Source organism: Cryptomeria japonica, chromosome 3, assembly GCF_030272615.1.
Source record: "Cryptomeria japonica chromosome 3, Sugi_1.0, whole genome shotgun sequence".
Classification (NCBI taxonomy): Eukaryota; Viridiplantae; Streptophyta; class Pinopsida; order Cupressales; family Cupressaceae; genus Cryptomeria; species Cryptomeria japonica.
Genome location: NC_081407.1, coordinates 138,463,886 through 138,488,004, shown reverse-complemented (window position 1 = coordinate 138,488,004; position 24,119 = coordinate 138,463,886). Strand labels below are relative to the sequence as shown.

Here is a 24,119-nt window from a genome sequence, read left to right as displayed (position 1 = left end):
TTTTTGGAAAAATTTTTGGAAAGGACTGGGAGCTAACTTGTCTTTTGGTTCAGCCTATCATCCCCAAACAGATGGTCAAACAGAGGTGGTCAATAGGACACTTGGAAACCTTTTAAGGTGTTTGACAAAAGAGTATGGATAAAGTTGGGATCAGGCTCTTCACCAGGTAGAGTTTGCGTACAATGACAGTGTCAACAGTTCTACTGGGAAGAGTCCTATTGAGATAGTGTATGGTATGCACCCACGAGGTGTTATGAAATTACGAGATCTTGGTAATCTGTCGCACAGAAGTGGTCAAGCTGATGATGTCGCTCAATCCATGAAGGAGCTTCATGACCAAGTCAAGCGAGCTCTCCAAGATTCTTCACAAAAAGTTAAAGCCAGAGTTGATGCCACACAAAGAGGTGCAATTTTCAATTGGAGATTTGGTGATGGTACATTTTAACAAGGCTCGACTTCAGAAAGGGGTTCTCAGCAAGCTACAAATGAGGAGACTAGGCCCATCTAAAGTTTTAGCCAAGTATGGCTCTAATGCCTATAAGATTGATTTGCCATCTGATAATTCTTTGTCTCCCATTTTCAATGTCGCAGATTTGGTTGTCTACAAGGGACAACTTCCCAAGGAGGATGCGCGAGTTTCAGATGTTCAATAGTCACTTGCCGACCTGCCCTTACTTTCTTCTTCCATGCCTCAGGCTGAGAAAGTGTTGGATTCCCGCATTCTCAAGAAGACTTGACACCAGGTCTACATGGAACATTTAGTCAAATGGATGCATAAACCTGATTTTGAAGCGACCTGGGTCCCTAAATCAGACTTTGTTAAGTCGGGAATTGATCTTTCCTGTTGCTGAGAGCAGTCACTTAACTTCTTTGTTTTGGAGGGAGTATGGTGCAGGAGCACCTAAGGGTTGAAATGCCCTTAACAAGTTTTGGCTTGTGAGACCTTCCAGTGGTCTTGTAAATACATAAGGACTGGCTCTAGTCCATTTGTTTGGTCGTTTAGTTGCAGTTTTTGAAATTTTCCTTATCGGCAAGACCTACCCCGATCGGCAAGTCTTACCCCGATGAGGTCGCCAGAGTTGGATTAGATGTATCGGGTATCGGCAGGAGTGGTTCACACTTACTCCTATGACTCGATAAGTCGTTGGTGTTTGGAGAAGTTGTTATTGGGTATCGGTGGGAGTAGTTTCATGTTACCTCGACGATCCGATGACAAAGCACAAGCAGAGGAGGTAGACAGTGGAGACATCGGCTATCGGAAAAGCGCAATGTAATGCTACCCGATGACTCGATGGAACCTTCTTCTTGTGATTAGTTAACATGTGAGCGAGTCTGGGATGATCAGACGATTATCGCTATACCGCTAGGGCAAGATGCACGAAGTTTATCTCCCGCGACTTTTAGCGACCAAGGTGGGGCCCGACAAGAGAGAAGCTCAGGCAAGTTAACGAGTGAGCAAGTCTGGGATGATCGCATGATTGTCGCTATATCGCTATGGCGAGATGCATGAAGTTTATTCCCCGTGACTTGGCGACCATGGTGGGACCCAGCGACAAAGAAGAGCTTCATTCTAGGTGGTTAGTGAGGCCGTGCTAAGGTGGCAGAGCAGGGACCCCGGAGCCAATCAGGGAGTGCCACGTGGCGGAGCATGAAAAGAGAGATCAGCAAGATCGGACGAGCGGGATAGCTGTTTGGTTGTCTTGCCGATGACTCGATGGAAATGCTCAGGAAGCAGAGGAAAGCATCGGCCATCAGACGAAGGGATTTTTTGCTATCCCGACGCCCGATGGAAAAGTGTGAGTGGTGGACATGGTTATTGGCCATCGGCGAAGGTGTGTTTTGGTTACCCCGATCACCCGATGGAAAAGTGCGAACTTAGCAAGTCACCAACGGGCATTGGAAGCCAGGTTCTGAGGCTACGCCGATGACCTGTTATGAAACTGTTTTCTCCAGTTTGTAACCATCTGTGTTCCACGACGGATGGATGAGCTATAAAAGACTAATTGTAAGGCGTTGGATTGGTTGGATTATATAGGAAACACGAGAAATACATACAAGTTTGTTTTCTGGTTTTCTATCGCTGAGTGTTGTACTGTATTGTTTTTGTTAAGTTTCATTACAGTTTTGTAATTAAAGTTTCCTTTTTGTTGTTCGTTTCTTTGTTTTGAATTCACAATGTAAATATGGCTCTGTCTTGAACCTCCACCGTGGGATCCACACGACCATTGGAGTTCTTCAGGAAGAGCCGAAAATGTATAGTAAGAGTAGAGTAGCAGTAGGAGGAAACCAGGAAATGGCAATCGCCATTTCTGCATACTGAGCCTAGGCGAGCTTGGAAGAAGTCCAGCTAGGTTTCAGTGACCGTAAAGGAGTAAGTGCAGTGGAGGACTGGTGTAGAAGTCTGATTGCAAAATCAGACAGGACGATGACTTTACAGACTGTGAGTAAGCAAGGGTAGTCCTACACCTCTACAAACATAGTGACAGAGTCTAGGAGCATGGAGAACAAGCTTCTTTATGAGCTTGTATCGAGTGTGGTGAGCGAATATTGGTAGGGAAGCACTTAGAAGTCTAGAGGGGTAGACTTGGAACCCGGGAAGGGATAGAAGCAAACCATCAAGAATTCTAATTGATAGCAAACTAGGTAGCCTCCCTATCACACACCTATGGAGAATGGCTTGAATTTGTCAGCCAAGTTTGATTCTCCTCCTATAGATGAAACACAATTTAGGCAACTAGTGGGCAGTCTCATCTATCTTACTGCTACTAGACCTGATCTCAGTTTTGGGGGAGCCAAAGAGGGAATTTCAAAGGATGCTACTATGCTGAGAGATGAATAGTCTATTCTTGTGACGAAGAAGGCAGTGGTAGGAGGTTTTAAGCCAGCTAAACAAGGGATGGTGATGGGTGAAAGCAGAGCGGAGAAGCTGGTGGAGGGCCTTACATTCATTGTCGTACCATCGGTTCATAGGGCAAGAATGTTGCACTTTGGAAGGGAGGCCAACAGAGGTATTGAGATGAGGAAAGGACAACAATGTGTCTTCCCAAATAACAGCTAAAAAACAAGAAAACTTGGTGGTGACACACTCAAGAGGGAAGAAGAGGGAGTTTAGGGGAAGAAGTTTGAGGTGGTGGACAAAGAGATCAGGGTCACCCTTATCGAAGATGAAAGAGGTATGGAGCCGGGGAGGGGGGACGGGCAGAGTAAAGGTGGGGTGGGGGGGGGGATGGGGCACAAAGAATGGAGAGGCTAAGGAGAGAATGGTCGGCAAGGGGGATGGGGACAATGGAGAGTGGTGAATGGAAGAGATGAACAAATGACTGGAGAGAGCGTAATCAACGACACTAGTACCACCACCATGAGGTCTGCAAGTGTAGGAGTGAGCCTGGAAAGCAGGCCAACCCATTACAGATCACCAGGTCCAGAGACTCACAAAGCTAGATGAGGTGCTGGCCATGCTTAGTAAAATGACTTGAAGAGTTCTCCAAGGAGCGGAGAAGCCCCAAAGAGGTGGGGTCTAAATCGTCGATGCACTAGGAGGCAACGACCCGGTTATGTCTGGGAGTTTGAGCAATTTGAGTACGAGCATTGAAGTCCCCAATGATGAGAACATCCCCCATGGCAGAAAACTGAGTGATGTAATCGTAGAGGTCGATGAAGGGATCGCCGTTTGGACCATTATGGATAGCATACAAAGAGGAGGCCATGAGCCATCACTTGAGGAAGACACGAAAGAAGAAAAATCACAATGTGCACTTCTAAAACATCCTATCAAAACACACAACATTGCACCAATATTGAGCTCTGTTGAGGGCATCAAATAATGGCACCACACATGCCAAACAAATGCTATGCTAGTCTCACACGTACATTTCCAATTGACTTCAAATCTTAAAGCAATTCAACCTTTTGCTGAAATGAATACAACTACTCTTGAATGCAAATGGGACCATGAGGCCCATAGCTAGGTTGCTGAATCGTCCAGTTTGCATGTCTGTTCCGTGTATAGTACGTCCTAAACTCCTCGTGGAATCGGCTAGCATTTCTAGTTTTGGAGGTAGAAACATACACAACTTGTCTCTAGCCGAATCTTGACAAATCAAGTATCAACGTCGTGTTTCCAAACATATCCCGATGCGATTTCAACATTGTTTTTATAATTTTTATCTTTTTTTGAATGATAAAAAACCCTAATCTATTGTTCTAAAGAGTGTTTTGTTTCACAATATTCGCCTAGATTGGGAACTAGATGAAAAATTTTCGTATCCAAATTAGAACATGACTGTGAATCTTTTTCAAGAAATTATAGATCATATGCCTTCGAAGAGTGCTTCATTGTGAAGAATCAAACATTATATTATAAATTATACATTGTATGCCTAGTTCATCATGCAAATCCCTTTCCCTAGTGGATTGGCCCTTTCCCAAGAGCACTTGACTTGATCTTCTTGTGTGAATCCTTGATTGAACAATTTTATATTATATTTTAAATAGTTTTAGGTTATATTATTTTAATTTATTAATATGATCGTAACAATATAAAGTTTAATTTATAATGTTTAATGAATATTAAATATAAAATATGCACGGTAATAAATAAACTAGTAGACCAATGGTTTAATATTTATTATTTAATAATTAATAGATACAAATGTTCAAAAATAATAGTTATTCTATATGTTGTCAATAGATTAATTTTATAATCTATAGTTTAATAATTAATTAATTATTATGATTGTATTGTTATTTCAAATTGCTACATATTAATATTAATATTATATAATATATAATTGTTTAATTTATATATATTACATTTATTATAATATTAATTTATTATATTGTTTATGAAATTCAAATAATTGATATTATAATTACATAATTTTTTTTAATTCTTGTTTTTAGGATACAAATATGTATATATTTATGATTTTTATATTTTTTTTGAATGTACTCAAACATACTGAACCCCTATAAAAAATTCTGTTGTATTGGCATACTGTACCCACAGACCCATACCTGTATCTGATTTCTTAACTTATACCCATAGGAACAGAATTTAACCTACTTTAGGGAGTTTAAATCTTAGAAAGAGTTCTATCCTTTCCCAAGAAGTGGGAAGATGACCATACAATGTTGTAATGGGGTCATGGTCAACCCCCATATTTGTTGGTGTAGGCTTAAGTTCCACTTAGGCATATGTGACAGTTAGTTGTCATTAAATATCATTCACACGCTAAATTTTACTTAGGCTTAGTTGGCATAATTTAGTTATGATAAAGTTACTTAACTTGTCATTTAATATTATTCATAGGATCAGTTAGTTATCCTAGGTGGCATTCTAGAAGATATGAGGCTATGTCTCATTAGTTAATATTAGTTTCATAATGCATCATGCATTTAATTTTGTATCGAGGGTAGTTGTAATTACCTCATCATCTTTTGCCTATATGAACAAGGCTCATTTGTACATTGTATCATATCAATTTCATCTAATTTCATTTTGATCTCCATTGTTCATTCTTGCTCATATTTGATTGTGGTTGGTTTGTTTCTTGGTCGATCCCTTGAAGTGTGGCCAGCTTCATGATGGGCTTTTAATCTGTCTAACAATATTAACTAGGAAATCTGCAACAAAATATGTGTTCCTTCTACAATATTGATATTTAAGATAAAAGGAATTAGACCCAATAGCAAAGGCGGTTTCTGCATAGTGCCTAACCTCCAATTCAGGCAAATTCATTTCAATAATTGTTTTATAACAATATAGAATCACCTTCTATAATAAAATCTTCTACCCCTTTTGAAGAGGCTGCGGCGATTCCTGCTACTAGAATTTCCAAGTTTGCCTCATTGTTGGATTTGACACCAGATAAGAGGGATCCTCTATAGACAAAATCACATTTAGATTTTCTTATAACAAAGCTAACCCTGCATTCTCTGGATTGCCGTGGTATGTTTCATCAAACTTTAATTTCACAAAATTCTCTTAAGGGGGGCTCCCAATCCTCCTATTTAGATTAGTTTCTTTCTGATTACCTTTTTGATCTACTGTGTTAGCCTCTCTTAATCCTTTAATGGGGAATAATATATTATAATGTTAACTACAGTTATGGGTCATTAAATTTTGCTTGTTATAAATTGATTTTAATATCTAGTAGTTCTAAATCTTTAAACATAGAAAACCTAAATCATTTGAAATCAACAGAGGATTGAATTGATTGAAGAGCGGATGGGATTGCTGGTTACAGAGGATCCCTCAGTGGTTAAAACTGCTTTGGATGAATATTCGGATGTTGCTGTTCCGGATGCTAAAAGTTCTCTTCGAAGGTTTGTAGTTTCATGGGCTGTGGTTTCTTTCTTTGTATCTTTATGCTAGTTTAGTAGGCCTAGGGTTTTTTTTTTTTGCCCTTAAAATTATAAGAAACATAACTTTGATTGTTTGCATCTTCAATTCATTAGCATAATTTAGGCGTTTGATTAATGCATGATAGTGATGTTTAATATTTTGAAAGTGGATACAATGAACTGTTTATTCATATTCAGGGAGAGCATAATACAAATTCAATATCCAAGGGAAGGATACCATAGATAAACTGAAGGAAAAGATAAAAATCATCATTCCAATGTAACCATTCACACAAGCTCATGTAGGTTTTCTATTAAACACACATTGTGTCATCCAAGGATACTTTGGAAAAATTCTGGCCATAAATTGTCCTGCGATTCTAAGCAGATTATAGCACAAGCTGTATTTCATATCAAATTCACAATATGCCTAAATATATAGTTTCCTAGTCACTTTGATAATTAATAATAAATTAATAACCTATAGCAGTATAAAAACATCACTACTGAAACCGGCATAATAACCAATATTAGTGCTTCATTCCAATTTATGGATCTTCGCCTGCATATCATTTATTGACTGTTGTCATGTATTATAGCCTAGTGTTTGAGAAAGTGGTACTAGAGCTGAAATTTTGTGCACACTTAATGCTTTGAGTTAAGTTAATAATATAGCTTAGAGCAGTATGAAAACATCACTACTGAAACAGGCACAATAAGCAATATCAGTGCCTAATTTCAATTTATGGATCTTCGTCTGCACATCATTTATTGAATATTGTCATGTATTTTAGCCTATAGGGTCTGAGAAACTGGTATTAGAGCTGAATTTTGTGGGCCCTTAATGCTGAATGCCCTTAATGCTGAATTTTTTATAATTAATGTTTTTTACTTATTCAATATTTTATTTTATTACTGATTACTTTTAAGGAGACACTCGCGATCTACGTGAATGAATTTAGTGCTGTCGGCATAGAGTTCCTATTGTTATGTTTGATAATATTTGTTATCCGCCTATGTATTAATTGTTTGTATTAAGTGGGTTGCCACTCTTGGGTTGTTAATGTGTCAGTTGGTTGACGGTTGTGTTCCTCTTGGCAATCGTCAGGTCCTTTAAATATGTTCTGTACTGCCAAGGAAGATAGTTTGGTATGGTCGGATTAATTGTAATCCTTGGCCGACCATCTTTGGTCTTCTTCTTTGTAATAATTTCATGTGCGAATAAAGATATATTTTACTATTGTGTCTGGTATGCATTATCATTTGTATTATTATTTTTTGTACTTAATTTATCAGATATAGTAGTAAACATTTTGGCGCCGTTGCCTTAAAAGAAATCGGGTTAGTCCTGAGTGATTCATGCACTTAGACCCCAATAAAGGTGAGAAGGGGCCATAGGGTGGTCAATCCCAAGCGATTAGGTGATCTTCAATGATTGTAGAACAAAGAGAACGAAGAAGAAGATTATGAGAAGCATTCGAAGAAAATCCAGACCATTTGTATGTATAGTCAACATTGGATGAGGAGTACGAAGAGAGAAATCCTAAACTCCTAGACAAATTTTGCTGTCTATTTATCTCAAGGGAACCGAGATTTGGAGGTTCTGAACTGTTGACTCTCGGCCGGAGGGAGCACAGGGAAAGAGTCAGAGCTTGGAGGTACCTGGAGTGTTGGGTACATTGGAGGTGGACATGTAGAGGGCACGCGTGTGGACGAGAGTGTAGGGAAAGCATCAAAATGTAGCCATCGAAATAGTCCACCTAGGTCTAGCACACAAGGTAGTAAGCTGGTGAGAAACCAATTTGCGTTGTATTGGGAGCTTGTTCCTCGTCGAAGAACTGAGAATAAGGGGGCCTGAGTCAAAGACTTCAGGGAGGAGAGAGTATAGAAACAAAGAAGGTGACCAAGTTGTAGAAGACGTAGACGGTGGACGTGGCTGTAATGTCCCCATTTTTGGAGGAAAAATAATTAATTAATTTAATTAGTTAAGCTATCCAAATTATTGATATTTCTTAAGGGATAGCTTAATTAATTATTCTAATTAATAGTATTAAGTTAATGTAGTGTCGAAAATTGCACACTCCTTTGTAATTTAACCTACATCTTTTGTAACCACTTTGGTGTCCATTCCCCTAGCACTCGAGTTTGCTCACTTTAGCCCTTGCATTAGCCTTTTCCCTCTCAGGATGCTCAATACACCTTTCAGCAACTACCCTTCATCTTTTGTGTCTTGTTAGCCGCGTGTCTCCCTTGTCTCTTGTCGTTTCTGAGTGTGATTTGTCTGGACACTAGCGTGCCGCGCGGACGTTAGCGCGCTATGCATTAGTCCTGCGACATCTTAACGTTCGAATGTCGGTTCTAAGTGCGCCTTTCCACTTGTCACTTGCATATGTCGGTGGAAACGACTCCGAAACTTTCAAACGGCTCGCCAACCCTTTGTTCCCTCCTCTTCTCTCTTTTAAATCTATTCTCTCTCTTCATTCAAGCTCTCTAGTTCCTCCATACAATCTCTCTTATCATTTGGGCTCTCACAACTTTCTCCGGCTATCTCTCGCTTTCTACAACAGTCTCTATTTTGCTACAACACTCTCAAGCTCTCACAATAATCTCTTGCAACTCTCTTGGCTTTCTCAAGCCTTGTTGGTAATATCTTTCCATCACTCTATTTATCTTATCTTTGAGCATCTTGGGTTTTATCACATCCCTCTTCTATCATTTATCTTCTCTTGCATTTATCTTTTATTCTATCTATCTATCTAGGTTGCCTGTGGAGTTGGAAACACCAAAACGGGGGTTTGACTGAGGTAGACTCCAAAACACAACCCCCAACATTTTCCTTCTTGCTTGTGTGCAAGCTTATAATCATAAGAAGGAGGTCATTTAACGAGATGTTTCATTCGTGGACTGGTTGTGAGCTTCCTTCTTTTCCCTTTTCTCTAAGTCATTCTAATATTCTCATTTTACATTATTAGTTTATCTTATTGTTTTTCCTTGTTCATTTAATATTATAATTGTATTTGCTACCCTTGTACGATTTCTGTGTTCTGTCCATACTGGACGACAGTGCGCTGCGCTGTTGTCCACATCCGCGCTGGTTTCCCAGATCTGCTCTGGTATCCCAAATCTGCACACATTTGTCTCGAGGATAGATACTCAACAGAATCGTCTGGGAGTCTCGTCCGCAGTCTATTAGCTTTTTTATCCCTTGTCTCACCTTAGCACCAGTTCGAGTGAGGTAGCGGCAAATTGGTTTGTCCTCCTAGATTCATCATCTTGTAGGTTACAAATTTCGTCCCCTACAGTTAATTATTCATAAAGTTATCAAATAAATTAAAATTAAAAGATGACTTTATATTTAATTAATTTAATAAAGTGACTTAATTAAATATTATATCATAAAGTCACTTAAGTGAAATAATAGTATTTTAATATTATTTCTAGAAGCTTCTAGAGATGGACTGAAAAAAAGTATAAAGGGAGATCTAGTTGAGCTTCAAGGCGGCCTGGAATTGATTTTGGTATTGATTGAGTTTTGTGGAGCCAAGGGGTTTCTGCATATCTTTGTCTTTGGGAACAAAAACTCCCATTGATAGCATAACTAAGGGAGTGAATGATCTCTTGAAGGGTTGCATTTGTGGAGGTGATACTTCAGTCATCTCATTTGTGTTTGCATAGGTGGCCAAGGGCCAAGTTGTGCTTGAGTTCGAGTGGGGGTTAATGAAGATATTTTTTTTGATATTCGAATCTTCACCAATACTGCTGATAAGAGCTATTGGCATTCTTCTTATTTTGAATTCTTATCTCAGACGTTTTCAGACCACAAACCCAGCTAAGGGAGACCCACTACTTCACTTGTTTGAGCAGTTTGGGGGAGCGATTTCATATCCTAATTGGAGCGCTCACCTTGGGAAAGGTTAGCGATCATTTTTGGTGTTTGAGAGGGTTCATAGAGGCTGCCAATTTTTTTCTAAGTCTGAAGCACATCTGAAACAGGGGCGACTTTGTGAAGGGGTTGATTGGGCATCAAAGAGGTCTTCTTTCAGTGGATTTTGCTTGCTTCTTCATGTCCAGTATAGGGTGTCATCTCTGATCAGGTTCTTATGGATTAGTAATGCACTGATCATATATATAAGTTGCTGATGTAGTGCCATTAATCTGAAACATATCATTGAATATTAAACAAGGATCCAAGCATCTACTTGTTCATTTGTAAGTGATGATTGCATAGAATACAGGGGATTGAACTGCAGCTCTCTACATGATCTTATATCTACGTTCTTCTTGTTAGCTGTTTGCATATCAAATGTTTGTAAATATGACTTTTGGCTGTAGATGCGTATTTCTCCTATAGAAGTCATGTATATGCATTAGAGGGATTAAATAGATGTTATTCATGCATTATACTTCAAGCCTAGACATTGCAGCGATCATTTGCAGTCAATTTTGATGTTGTGTAGTTACTAAAACAATATTATATGAGACTAAAACTCAGACCAGCAACTGAGTGTTTGTATGTGAAATGTTTGACAATATTCCTTGAGTTGGATTCCATCATTTTCACACCTATATTAGCAAGGAATATTACAGGTCAATACTCTTAAAGAAGTCTGAAGTTTTTCATCAATCACATGCCAAGTAAAAACTGAATAACATGCAAGTTATACTAGATGTCCAGACTGCATAGCACGCAGGTCAAACAGACGGATAACTAGAACAGCAGGTTATCAGACAATTGTTTGTCAATATTCCCTACACTTTCAGTCACATAACAACATGGGATATTATAGTGGCTAAAAGTACAAGAGAGGCACAAGAACGCGGTCGAGAGCGAGATGGTCCAATCTTGTTGAATACACACGGTACCTTCCGAGTGAAAACAATGATGAACACCTAGGAGAAGCAGAAACTCCCTAAATTTACAAGGGATGGATCATAGGATCTTGTACGCCATTGCAAGACTTGCATAACAACTTGGGAGGCGAATGGCTAGGACGACTGGGATTATTGGCTGAAGGTATTCCCCACCACCCTATGGGGAATTGCCATTGACTAGTATACAAACTGAGCAGCTCAATACAAAGCATCGTGGAACAAATTGAAGAAGGCATTTTAGGAAGAGTTTAAACTGCTGAAAGACGACAATGAAATTGTTGCATAAATTACACTAGACAAGGGAAGAACGAGAACGTGCGAGCATACAATCGTAGGCTCAAAGAATTGCTGAACAAGATGGAGAACCGACAGATGACAGGTTGAAGAAGAGGTGGCTCACTGAGGGATTGATCCCTTCGTTGCGCAAGAATATGAAAGTAGTGCCTTTGTCCTCATATGTCGATGCTTACAATCGGGCAATGGACATTGAGAGTGAAAACAAAACATCCTCCCGAGGGAAGAGGAAGACCGACGATGATGGGAGCACCGGAGGTAGTAGTGATGAAGAATCCAAAACTGTACAGGCCCTTGATAAGATATGTTGAGAATGATGAAAGAATTGAAGGTCAAGAAAGGAACCAATAAAGAACGTAATGAACTATGGTGTACTGAGTGTGAAATTGAGGGGCACACGAAAGGTAATTGTCCGAAAAATATGTTTTGTGATATTTGCCAGGTGATGGGTTATTCAGTAAAGGATTGTCCAAATAATTTGTAGACTAGAAGCACACAAGTACTCTTCACACAGGGAGAGTCTACCCATCGAAAACACATAATGTATAACTAGGCGGTTATGGAAATCAACTAGGGCGAAATCAAATATAGTAGGACTCTTGAGGATGTTCTATCATGCAGTGCTGACAATGGAGTGAATGGGGATACTTTGCGAGAGACTGCTAGAATAAGAAACATAGCATGCAATTATTGTGCAACCGGTGTGGATCGGGGAATCATGAAGACATCGACTACCGAAGAAAAAGGGTATTAATATGTTGGACGTGGCAGAACAAGATGAAGTAGTTCTGGCAATAACGAGAGCATAGATGAAGAAGGCAATGTACTCAGACCCTTGTATGGAGAAGGAACAAATCTGAGAAGCTAGAGAAAAAGTAGAACAAGTTTTGGTGAAGGAACAAATTGCTTCCAATGGAATTGTAAGTATGTCTTTACAGTAGTCAGAGAAGAACATACTTTAGTAGGTGCTATAGACAACCATACCCATCAAGGTGGCAGACCTTTAAATATGCCACAATTGAGAATGGCAATTGCCAACACAGTTAGCGACGACACAATCATCCGGAAACAATGTAAGCAACAAGAGGAAGAATTGACTGGGAAAGCACCACGCGAAGGGAATGAGGTCAGTGATCCAATGTTGTTGACAATGAGCATTTGGAGGAAGTCAAGTTTCGTTGGGATGAAAATAATGGGCCAAAAGTTGACAAACACCATCGTCGACGGGGGCTCGAGAGTTACTTTTATTGTGAAGGACACTTGGAAATGTTTGGGGAAGCTGACACTTTAGCTAGCAACCTTCCATTTAGTAAGTGTCAACCAACATGTCATCAAGCCATTGGGAACATTGATGGCATAAAAAGTAATGATTGGGACACAAATTTTTCTTGGACTTCATAGTCATCTCATTGCAGAAGAAGGCGTACGACGCACTCCTTGGGAGGGGATGGTTGATTACTACCAAGGCAAATAATAATTGGAAGCGGAACATAGTCTCGATTGAGAGTGATGGGAGGAAGCACATCATTGACTTAAGGAACTAGGTAGTGAGTGAAGAATTGACATCCTCCAACTCAAATTTCGAGGGTGGAAATTTTGGGATGGAGGGAGGACGAGAAATGACAAATGCTAATGATGAAGGGGTGCTCAAATTGGAATATTGCTCTGAAGATGAGACAAGTTCCTTGAATGGACTATTCCACTAGCAAATGGAGGACTATGAGGTTTTTTTACCAACATGTAATTTTCTTGAAGCTACAACTCTTGGTGAGCAATTGATGAAAGCATATAAAGTTATTAAGGATACACCCAACAGTACGAAGAGTAGAATATGTAATGTGGAGCGTACAAATACTTGTGAATGAAAATCAATGTCACAAGAAATATATGAAGAAACTCATACTCCCAACTTCCTTGTACAACGGTTTCAGGTTTCACCCATACAACAGTTCCATTTTGCACTTGTATGACATTGTGTACGGCAATTTTAGGTTGCACTCATTTGGTAGTTTCATTTTGCACCTGTACGACGACATTGTGATAGAATCTTTCAAGGAATTTTTAGAAATCTTCAAAAATACACGCACTGGCGTAGAGACTTCAAAGTCGTCACCCAAATAACCTTGGGATACCAAATAAGACAATATCTGGTAATCCTTGAAAGTGCAAACCTTGTTTACAAATAAGAAAGTCTTTCTCACAAAATGCAAAACACCCTTTACAATAGAAAACACAAACCAAAAACACAAAACCGCGAGCTCATCCGTCAAATCATAGAAACACAATGAAAATTCAATGCAATTTTCCCAAATGGATGAAATGACTGACTGCAATTACGCATTACTTCCTCAACAAAGTTGCCATTTTGTTGGTTCCCCAAAGGGTTTACACTACAAAAGGTAGAAACCAAGTTGATTATTCAAATATCTATGGAGAAGCCAACTCCAACTATCAAAATCCTCTAGAGCTTGGACCAACTGACAAGGATTCAATAGATCCTTTTACACTTTGGGCTCTGCAAAACCCGAGAGGGTGATCCCTTAGTGAACTTATGATCTCTATAACATACTCACAAATTGCACTAAAACAAAGCAGATAATCTCATATACAGGCTCAACAAAAAGGGAGAATGCTCAAGAATGGCTAATTCTTTAGTGATCCTCAACCTATTAGAGCATGAGATGGAGAAAACATACAATAACATACATGAAATAAAATATATTCTGATAATCAACAAATTTTTAGCAAATATAGATGAACGAAGCACAAAACTGACAGTAAAGACTATGACAAGCTATATCCAGTGCCTTATTCCATTGGGGAGCTGAATTTTTGAAATGTAAGATGAATTACAACAGAATTTATCTGATAGCATGCTGAACTAAGAATATATTGCATTACAATATATCTCTACTATGTGTAAATGTTTTTCAAATTCCAATTCAATGATCAAGGTATATATATATATATATAATGTTGTTGTATTTCAATGTAAATTTTTATCACAATATAATTATTCTGGTGATTAATTATTTTCTGTGTATTGCAGGTGGAGATAGAGCATTAATAATTTTGATGTCTTCTCCATTTATCATTGATCGGTATGTATAAAAATAGGGACGATCAAGTGACACCTTGATCGGACATGTCTATTAGACATGGCCGATCAACATGCCACTTGTTCATGCCTTTTCATTTGCAATACGTAACCAATCTAATGCCGATATTAATTGGTGTTAATGCATAACAATGAGGTCCAATAACTAATCGGTGGCATTAACAATGAAGCCCGATAACTAATTGGTGGCATTAACAATGAAGCCCAATAACTAATCGGGATATCAAGGTTACTATTTATTGTTAGATTGCAATGTTTATATATTAACACAGATTGTGAAATACGATAGCATGATTGTAAATTTAACATCAGTTTGCATGATTATAATCGGTAAAACCGATAATGCACCATATATATAAGGAGAGCAATTATAATAGTAATATCAGATGATACAACAAAGGAATAATAAGTAAAGTCTATTATAGTCTATCGATGAGATAGATGATTGAATGAGAGACTTCATTTATCTCTCATTCAATCATTTATCTTACCGAAGCTATCACAACATTCATAAGTTGAAGTAAGGCAAGAACACATACACAACATTCATAAGTTGAAGTAAGGCGAGAAGGATGACTTCGATTCATTCAAAGGCCAATGGCCAAACTTACAGTTACAGAAATGCAAAATACACAGGTCTTTAAGAGAAGTGAAAAGCATAGAATTGCTTAAGCCAACAGGGAGAGAACCCTTTACAATGAGGCATAACAACCTTATATAGAAAACTTGTTGCATAAGAGAGACCATGACCCTTGTGTATGCAGGGAAATGTTAGTCAGGGAATGCAGGGAAGTGCATGCACCTGACATTGTGTACATGCAAACAACTTGACCATACCCTGAAAATGCAATCCTAAGAAGAAAGGCACTTCTAGAAGGTGGATTGACTGACATTCCAAAGTCAGAGCATGTAGGCATGACATAAGTAACCACAATAAGCATGGCGCTATACCTCTCTTGATGGAAATCCTGCAAAAATCATTAAATGTACCCCTGTAGCTCCACAAAAGAAGGTGCACAAGTCATAAGAGTCGTCGGAGGACTTAAAGCTTTGAGTGTTGATCACGCCATCCGGAAGTGTTGCAAGCTGGAAGGAAGTCAGAAGACTTCGGAAACTCGAGTTCCCGAAGTGGGCAAGACTAAGGAAGGAATTTTGGAACCTCAGGGTTCCGGAGTTCCGGGAAGAGGGAAAAGGCAGCAAGGAAGGAACTTCGGAACCTCGGGGTTCCGGGGAAAGAAAAGAAGAGAAGGCAAAGGGAGGAACTTCGGAACCTCAGGGTTTCGGGGAACGGGAAAAAAAAGACAAGGAGGGAACTTCGGAACCACGGGGCTTTGGAGTTCTGAGGAACTAGAGAGAAAGGGAAGCAATGGAAAGGAACTTTGGAACCTCGGTGTTCCAGAGTTCCTAGGAACAGAAGAAGAGACAGGGAAAGCAACTTCGGAACCTCGGGGTTTCGGAATTCCAAGGAAGGGAAGAAGACAAGGGAAGGAACTTCGTAACCTCAGGGTTCTGGAGTTCCGGGGAAGGGAAGAAGGCAAGGGAAGGAACTTGAAACCTCGGGGTTCTGGAGTTCCGGGGAACTTCCTCTAGAGGAGACAACACTTCACATTTCATAATTCCATTGCTTTTCTCCTTGATCAACTGGGGGAGTGCCGGTCCATGGATCGTATCTGTGATCGGTTCTCAGTGATGGACCAAGGGTGTCATAAAATGACAACAGTTACATTAGATGTGAATGATGTTGATGTCATTTATTATGTTATATCTTTGCTATGATGTTTTATTGTTGTGGATGTGAAAGGGACGATGTCACATCACTCATATATGAGTGGGGTGTGATGTTGTGATTCTCTTTTCACCTGCTTGTTATGTTTATATATATGTTGTGTATAGACGTTTAGTGTTATGTAGGATGCAGGTACTATCTACTTCACTTGGTTTCACAGGTATGAGCGTGCCTTTAAACCCAACGGTAGTTGATTAGTGTAATGTCCCCTACTAGGTTTAGGCCTGTTTTAACCATAACTTATCTATCTAAACATACTTATGACCTAACCTAAATCAATTAGGGAACATTAATATCTTAACATGAATCAAATCAGTGATATTCCACAGTTCAATCAATTAATTTATTAATAAGTAACTTGCTCATCTATCATACATCCATAATTCTTAACGCAAGTGTCAAATTTTGTTACTACTTCAGTTTTAAGGAAGAAGAGGAGCACTTAGATACCAAATACAATAGGTTCCCTCAAAGTTTACAGATCCAAGCCCTTACCCTATCTTGGGACCCTGTCCCTCAAGGTTCTTGGGACGCTGATCCCCACCCTATGTTGGGAATTCTCGTATTGTCTGGATTTAGACTACCCCTTTTTGGAAACATCTCAATTCCTAAATTCTTAAACAATGACAATAGTCACAAAAAATTTATATAAACATATTATTCCTACTGTTTATTACCTTACGAGGTCTTTCTGATTTACAATCTAATATTGTTATTTATCTGATATTCACTTTAAGAATTATTCTTATTAATTAATAAAATAATTGTTTCATCTAGGATATATATATATATATAACGATCAAGGATGGGACAATGTAGTCCGCCCTTCCCAAAATTGCTTGTCCTCAAGCAATTGACAAGTTTCTCAAACTAAGGCACTTCCCGATACAAGGTATGCATATGTATATATGAGCATACATGAAGTATAAACACAATACATATAAGGTCATGAGGCATGAAATCTGAATACATACAAGGAATAAAGCGTGAGGCATAAAGTCATGTTAAATGCATGCAAGGCTTGAAGTATACATGGGAGTCTTGAAGCATAAACATAAGTAATGCATGTAACAATAATCACAAATACACGTAAGATCTAAAGCGTAAAGCATGCATATACAGAGTAAACACTCTACGCACAAACCCAATACATCAAGCATACACATGAACACTTAAGACATGAGTCATACATAAGATGTAAATCTAAAGCATATAAGGCAAGACGCATCTACGTAAAACATAGAGTATACAAATGAATATACACAAGGTGTGAAGCATATGTGTAATATAAGTCAATACAATTCAGGCATGCATCATGCAAGTAAAATACATGTAACACACGAATCATATAGTGCATAAGCATGGATCCACTTAAGTTGTGAAGCACATAAGGTGCGAAGCATGCACACAAATTCTCTTAAGTCACGAAGCATATTTATGGAGTGTATGTGGTATGAGAGAGGTACTTATGTAGAACAAGCATGCACTAGATAGGAAGCAATCACATGTAAAGCATAGGTACACTTAGAGAATGCACATGGGAAGCATATTCAATGACACATTGAAAACATATCAATCACGATGCGAAGCATATTCAAGACATAAAGCATACACTAGGAAGGTGTGTGTGACAGTCATGCTGAAAACGTGACAAACATGGAGCAATCACATGACTATGCAATACAAGTAATACATGTACACGTATAAAACATACAATGGAGCAACATATTGAAGACACAGTAAACACATAATTATCCACAAATTACGAAGTGTATATACATTTAAGAGAAACATACATAAGGCACACAAATACACTTAAAGCATGAAGCAATTCAATTAAATACATATCAGACATGTAGTACAAATCCATAGTATATACACAAAGTATGAAATAACATGAAGTAATATACATAAGGCATGGAGCATTCACATAAAATACAAGGTAATATACTAATGCATTGAGGCATGAAGTATGCACATAAGACATGTAAGGCCTGAAGCAATACACAGATATATGTAGGGTACAAAGCATATATAAGAAAGGTGAACATGCTGAAGACACATATGAGGCACACATAAAGACACAAGGCATACATATATTTTTAAAGTATATGAAACAATTGCCCATTGAATAGCTGCAAGTCATGAACCATAAATGCACGTAAGGCATGAAGTACTATGTCAGGTATGAGGCAATGAATACATCAAGCATGAGAAATGTCCTCATGGAGTAAACAAGTGTGAGGCAAACAAAAGTACACATATGAAGAGTACACTTAAGAGTAAGCATGCAGTTTAAAGCACATTGGATTGATCCATGTTTGCCAACCAATTCATATCTTTGGGACTATTCTAGATCAATCAAAAATAGAACCCCATATAATAATATTAATTTGTTGTATCATTTACTTCCCATAGATTGCATGAGACTCCTCTTCCCTATTTTGCTAAACCTTATAAGATGGAAGATTTACTGTGCAAAGGGTGCATGACAGTCTACATGCGACTCCCTCAAGGTTTGCTACCCGTCTTGGGACATTTTTGCCATGTGACCGATTTACTCCGCCTTTCCCCCACACACTCCCTATCTTTGTAAGTATTAGAGAAAGGCAAAGAATCAGGTCATTTCAATCTATGGGTTAAAATTTAATTTAATATGGCATTATTCAAATTGCATTGTCAATTATTTACTTAGGACAAGAAGCATTCAAATGAATACACATGTAATATGAAGTATACATGTAAATCACATAAATACGAGCAAGGCATACATTATCATAAATAGACTTTAAAGCAAGAAGCATATACATAAATACACATAGAACATGAAGCATATACATGAGCCATACACCTATGAATACCCGCCAAGTAATGAACATACACGAATAAATTTAGTAATCACAAATATTCACAAGGTAGGAAGCACATACTTATAAAAAATAAAATATTCATTTGGAAAGTACACAAATATTAAAGAGCAATGTTGTAGCTTTGTCCCACAGGATGGCAGGATTATACTCTGATACCACTTGTAATGTCCCCTACTAGGTTTAGGCCTGTTTTAACCATAACTAATCTATCTAAACATACTTATGACCTAAACTAAATCAATTAGGAGACAATAATATCTTAACATGAATCAAATCAGTGATATTCCATAGTTCAATCAATTAATTTATTAATAAGTAACTTGCTCATCTATCATACATCCATAATTCTTAACGCAAGTGTCAAATTTTGTTACTACTTCAGTTTTAAGGAAGATGAGGATGTGAATGTTACCAAAGCGCTTAGATACCAAGTACAATAGGTTCACTCAAAGTTTACAGATCCAAGCCCTTACCCTATCTTGGGACCCTGTCCCTCAAGGTTCTCGGGATGCTGATCCCCACCCTATGTTGGGAATCCTTGTATTCTCTGGATTTAGACTGCCCCTTTTTGGAAACATCTCAATTCCCAACTTCTTAAACAATGACAATAGTCACAATTGTTTTATATAAACATATTAATCGTACTGTTTATTACCTTAGGAGCTCTTTCTGATTTACAATCTAATATTGTTATTTACCTGATATTCACTTTAAGAATTCTTCTTATTTATATTCTAATATATATTTGTCTGATTAAAACATTATTTTATATATATATACTATTATTATTATTATATTCATCTGTAGAGCATTTCTCAGTCAATATTATAATAATAATAATTATTATACTATTATCAATATTATATTTACTATATTATTATCAGTATTTTATTATAATTTATTAGTATTTTATTTATTAAATTCTGCATAAGAACATTATCAGGCTTCTTATATTAAGCATACATATTAAACACGACCCTATGCATATCACCACGAACAAGGATGTTACTGCCTGTAACTTAATAATAGCCCCCCGATTCTGATCTGATTATTGTTTCCATATATTCCCGATTGTTCATGCCATTCCCTAGTTTCTTTTTTTCTTGTCTCCATCATCTGATCCATATACCCCTCCCGATGCCTTTTTTTGACTCTCCTTTAATTCCTCTTTGACTAGTCACACCCTTTCCCCAAAGGGTCACGTCGGATTCACTGCTGGTTCCAAAGAAAGGATACGTCTCTTGTATAGAGACGATGAGAAATAAGACCTCCCGATAAGTAAAGGGAGTATAACATCAATTAGTAATACATAAGTTATATATTTATAATTTCAAATATATAAATTATGTTTATATATCCATACTTGTGTACGTATCTGTTTGGTGTGCAAAATATGTAAACTATAATATTAATTTATTTTATTTTAGTAGTAAATATTAATAAACATTAATTAAATAATAATATTTAATAATAAATAAATTTCAAATAATCATTCGTTGATAATTATTATTAATTAATAAAATAATTGTTTCATCTGGGACATATATATATATATATATATATAATGATCAACGAGGGGACATGACAATCAGAGGTGACATTAGGCCCTACTACATCTTAACCCTAGTCAGTGTTCTGTGTGAGTTTCAGTGTTCTTGGCTAGAGTCGTCTGGTTAGGTTTTGTGTGGTTTTATGAATATTGTATTTTATTTAATTTCATTAATAGTTTGATGTTATATGGTTGTGGTAAGTAATAAATAAATTAAAATGTATAATCGTAAGTGCGAGCGATTAATTGTGTGGGTTATATTGTGGGTCTCATATTTTAATGTTATTTTGTGGATTATATTATATTAGCATTTTTCGTTATGTGGGAATGATTTCATATTTATCATTTTATTTATCTTGGGAGTTGTATTTGGTAATTGATTGTCAGTAATGGTCCCCGACCTATCCCAGAAAAGGCTTACCTACATGTTCTTAGAAGGCCTAAAAGACTCTATTAAGAATTTTGTAAAACCCCTGGAACCACAAAACTTAGGAGAAGCCATCAAGAAAACTAGGATGGTCGAATTTAGTGCTGCCAAGAATACCTCAACCAAAACACCACATAGGAATGAGGGGCCCCAGAGGGACCGCTGGGAAAAGCCTTGCCGCTTGTGCAATAAACCTTGGAGTTTGAATCACCAATGTAAGGAGAGAGATGAATTGGTGGAAAAAGGGTTATGTTTCAAATGCAAGGCCCCATGGGGGAGAGGCCATGAATGTAAAAAAGGACAGTTAAATAACACAGAAGAAATACGGGATGAGGAAAGACCCTATAAAAGAGTCAGATTTGAAAATAATAAACCAAGTACCTTGGCAGTCATCACTCAAGGAAGTGAGAATAGATGCTTCAAACTCAAAGGGACTATCAAGGGACAAAAAGTAATCGCATTAGTGGACACAGGAGCCTCACATGACTTCATTAGCAAACACTTAGCAGCAAAAAGAAGGTTAAAAGCTCAAGAGTTTGGAGGGTTTGAAGTAATCATGGGCAACAGAGTCATAGACAGGTGCACTAAAGTTATACCTCAATTGGAAGTCACCCTGGGGGGACATACAATTACAAGGAACTTCTTTGTGGTAAACCTAGAGAATGACATCATTTTGGGGATGCCATGGATAAACTCATTGGGACAATTCACCATAGATAATCCAAATCGGGAGATATGCTTCCAACATGAAGGGAGAGAGATAACATTAAAGGGAATTCCCGACGGCTCTCCAAAGATAGTATCATGCAATAAAATGGAGAAAATCCTTAGACATGATCAAGGAGAGTGGGTCGCCCAATGTATGGTCTTGGATAAATCTCCAACCGAAGGTCAAATCATTCAGAATGATATACAACCCATCCTTAGGAGACACAAAAAAGTCTTCGAGGACATTCCTTCGGGTTTACCCCCAAAAAGGGGATTTGAGCATTCCATTGAACTAGAAGGAGCAAAACCTATCATTACCACTCCTTACTGCCACCCCCACAAATTCAAAGAGGAGTTTGAAAAAACCATAAAAGAATTATTAGAAATGGGACACATCCAACCAAGCAGCAACCCTTTTGCTTCATCAGTAGTATTGGTCAAGAAGAAAGACGGGACGATGAGAATGTGCATAGATTACTGGGCCTTGAATAAAAAGACTATAAAAAACAGATACCCTTTTCCAAGAATTGATGAACTAATGGATGAACTCCATGGAGCAAAATATCTCTCTAAAATCGATCTAAGGTCAGGATATCATCAGATTAGAATGAGGGAAGAGGATATTCCCAAAACAGCATTTAGATGTCACTATGGACATTTCGAGTTTTTGGTTCTGCCATTTGGTCTCACTAACACCCCGACCACCTTTTAGTCATGCATGAATCATACATTTAGGCAACAGTTGAGGAAATTTCTTCTAATATTCTTTGATGATATACTCATTTACAGCAAGACATGGGAAGAACATCTCCTGCACATCGAAGAGGTATTAAATATTCTTGAGTCTGAATCATTATATGCTAAAGCCTCCAAGTGTGAATTTGGGATGAGAGAAATCATCTACCTAGGACACAAAATTAGTGAGGCCGGAGTAAGTGTGGATGAAGAAAAGATCAAAGCCATCAAGGAATGGCCCACCCCTAGAACCTTAACACAATTAAGGGGATTTGTGGGGCTATGCAGCTACTATAGACGTTTTGTAAAAGGGTTCTCCAAGATTGCGGCACCCCTTACCGATCTAACTAAGAAAGGGGCTTTCGCGTGGAATGACCAGGCGCAACAGGCCTTTGAACAACTTAAAATAACCATGAGCACTTGTCCAGTTTTAGCCATCCCCGACTTCTCTATACCTTTTGAACTACAATGTGATGCATCAGGGGAGGGAATTGGGGCCGTACTCATGCAAAAGAAACACCCCATAGCTTTTGAGAGCCGTAAACTTACCGACGCAGGAAGACACTATTCTATCTATGACAAAGAAATGCTAGCCATAATGCACGCCTTGGCCAAATTTTGCCAATACCTTGTCTGTGGGAGGTTTGGTGTGAAAACTGATCATAACAGTCTACGCTTCTTCTTGAGCCAAAAGGATCTTAATGATGGGCAACAAAAATGGGTGAGCAAAATTTAAGCCTAGGACTTTGATATAGAATATGTAAAAGGGGTGAACAATGGGGTAGCAGATGCACTATCCCGAAGGGCTCATCTCAATACCATCATCAGTATCTCAAAAGACTGGAAGGAAGAAATCCTTGATGAATATGACCAAGATCCACACACAAAGGAAAGCTTGGCGGGAAATCTTCCAAATGAAGATTTTAAGGTTAAAGGAAATCTCATCTTGTATAAAGGAAGGATATACTTGACCCCTCAGACTAGATTCAAAAGCAAAGTCCTCAAAGAATTTCATGATAACCCCCTAGCAGGACACCCAGGGTACTACAAAACTTATAAACACATTAGGGAACGATATGCATGGAAAGACCAAAAAAGAGATATCCAAAAATATGTACAAGAATGCCTAACATGTCAGCGCAATAAAACTGAACTCACACACCCGCTGGGTTGCTTCAGCCATTACCTATTCCTAATCAAAAGTGGGAGAGTATTTCTATGGATTTCATAACTGGGTTGCCAAGGACACAAGGGAAGAATAGCATTTTGGTGGTGGTAGATAGACTCACGAAGTATGCCCATTTCCTTACAGTCTCCACTGAATACAAAGCCTACCAAATAGCAGATCTATTCTTTAGGGAAATTTTCAGACTCCACGGGCTCCCTCTGAATATTGTCAGTGACAGAGATAGCAA

General features: G+C 38.1%; 1 protein-coding gene across 5 annotated transcripts in view; it reads left to right on the top strand.

Moving 5' to 3' along the window:
• Positions 1-24,119, top strand: part of LOC131027331 (3-hydroxyisobutyryl-CoA hydrolase-like protein 1, mitochondrial) — a 193,523-nt gene that overhangs the window by 118,969 nt on the left and 50,435 nt on the right. For all 5 annotated transcript variants that reach the window (XM_057957350.2, XM_057957351.2, XM_057957352.2 and 2 more), the window contains exon 8: positions 6,206-6,327. In XM_057957350.2, the coding sequence (XP_057813333.1) occupies positions 6,206-6,327 (122 nt within the window). The remainder of the gene's footprint in view (positions 1-6,205; positions 6,328-24,119) is intronic.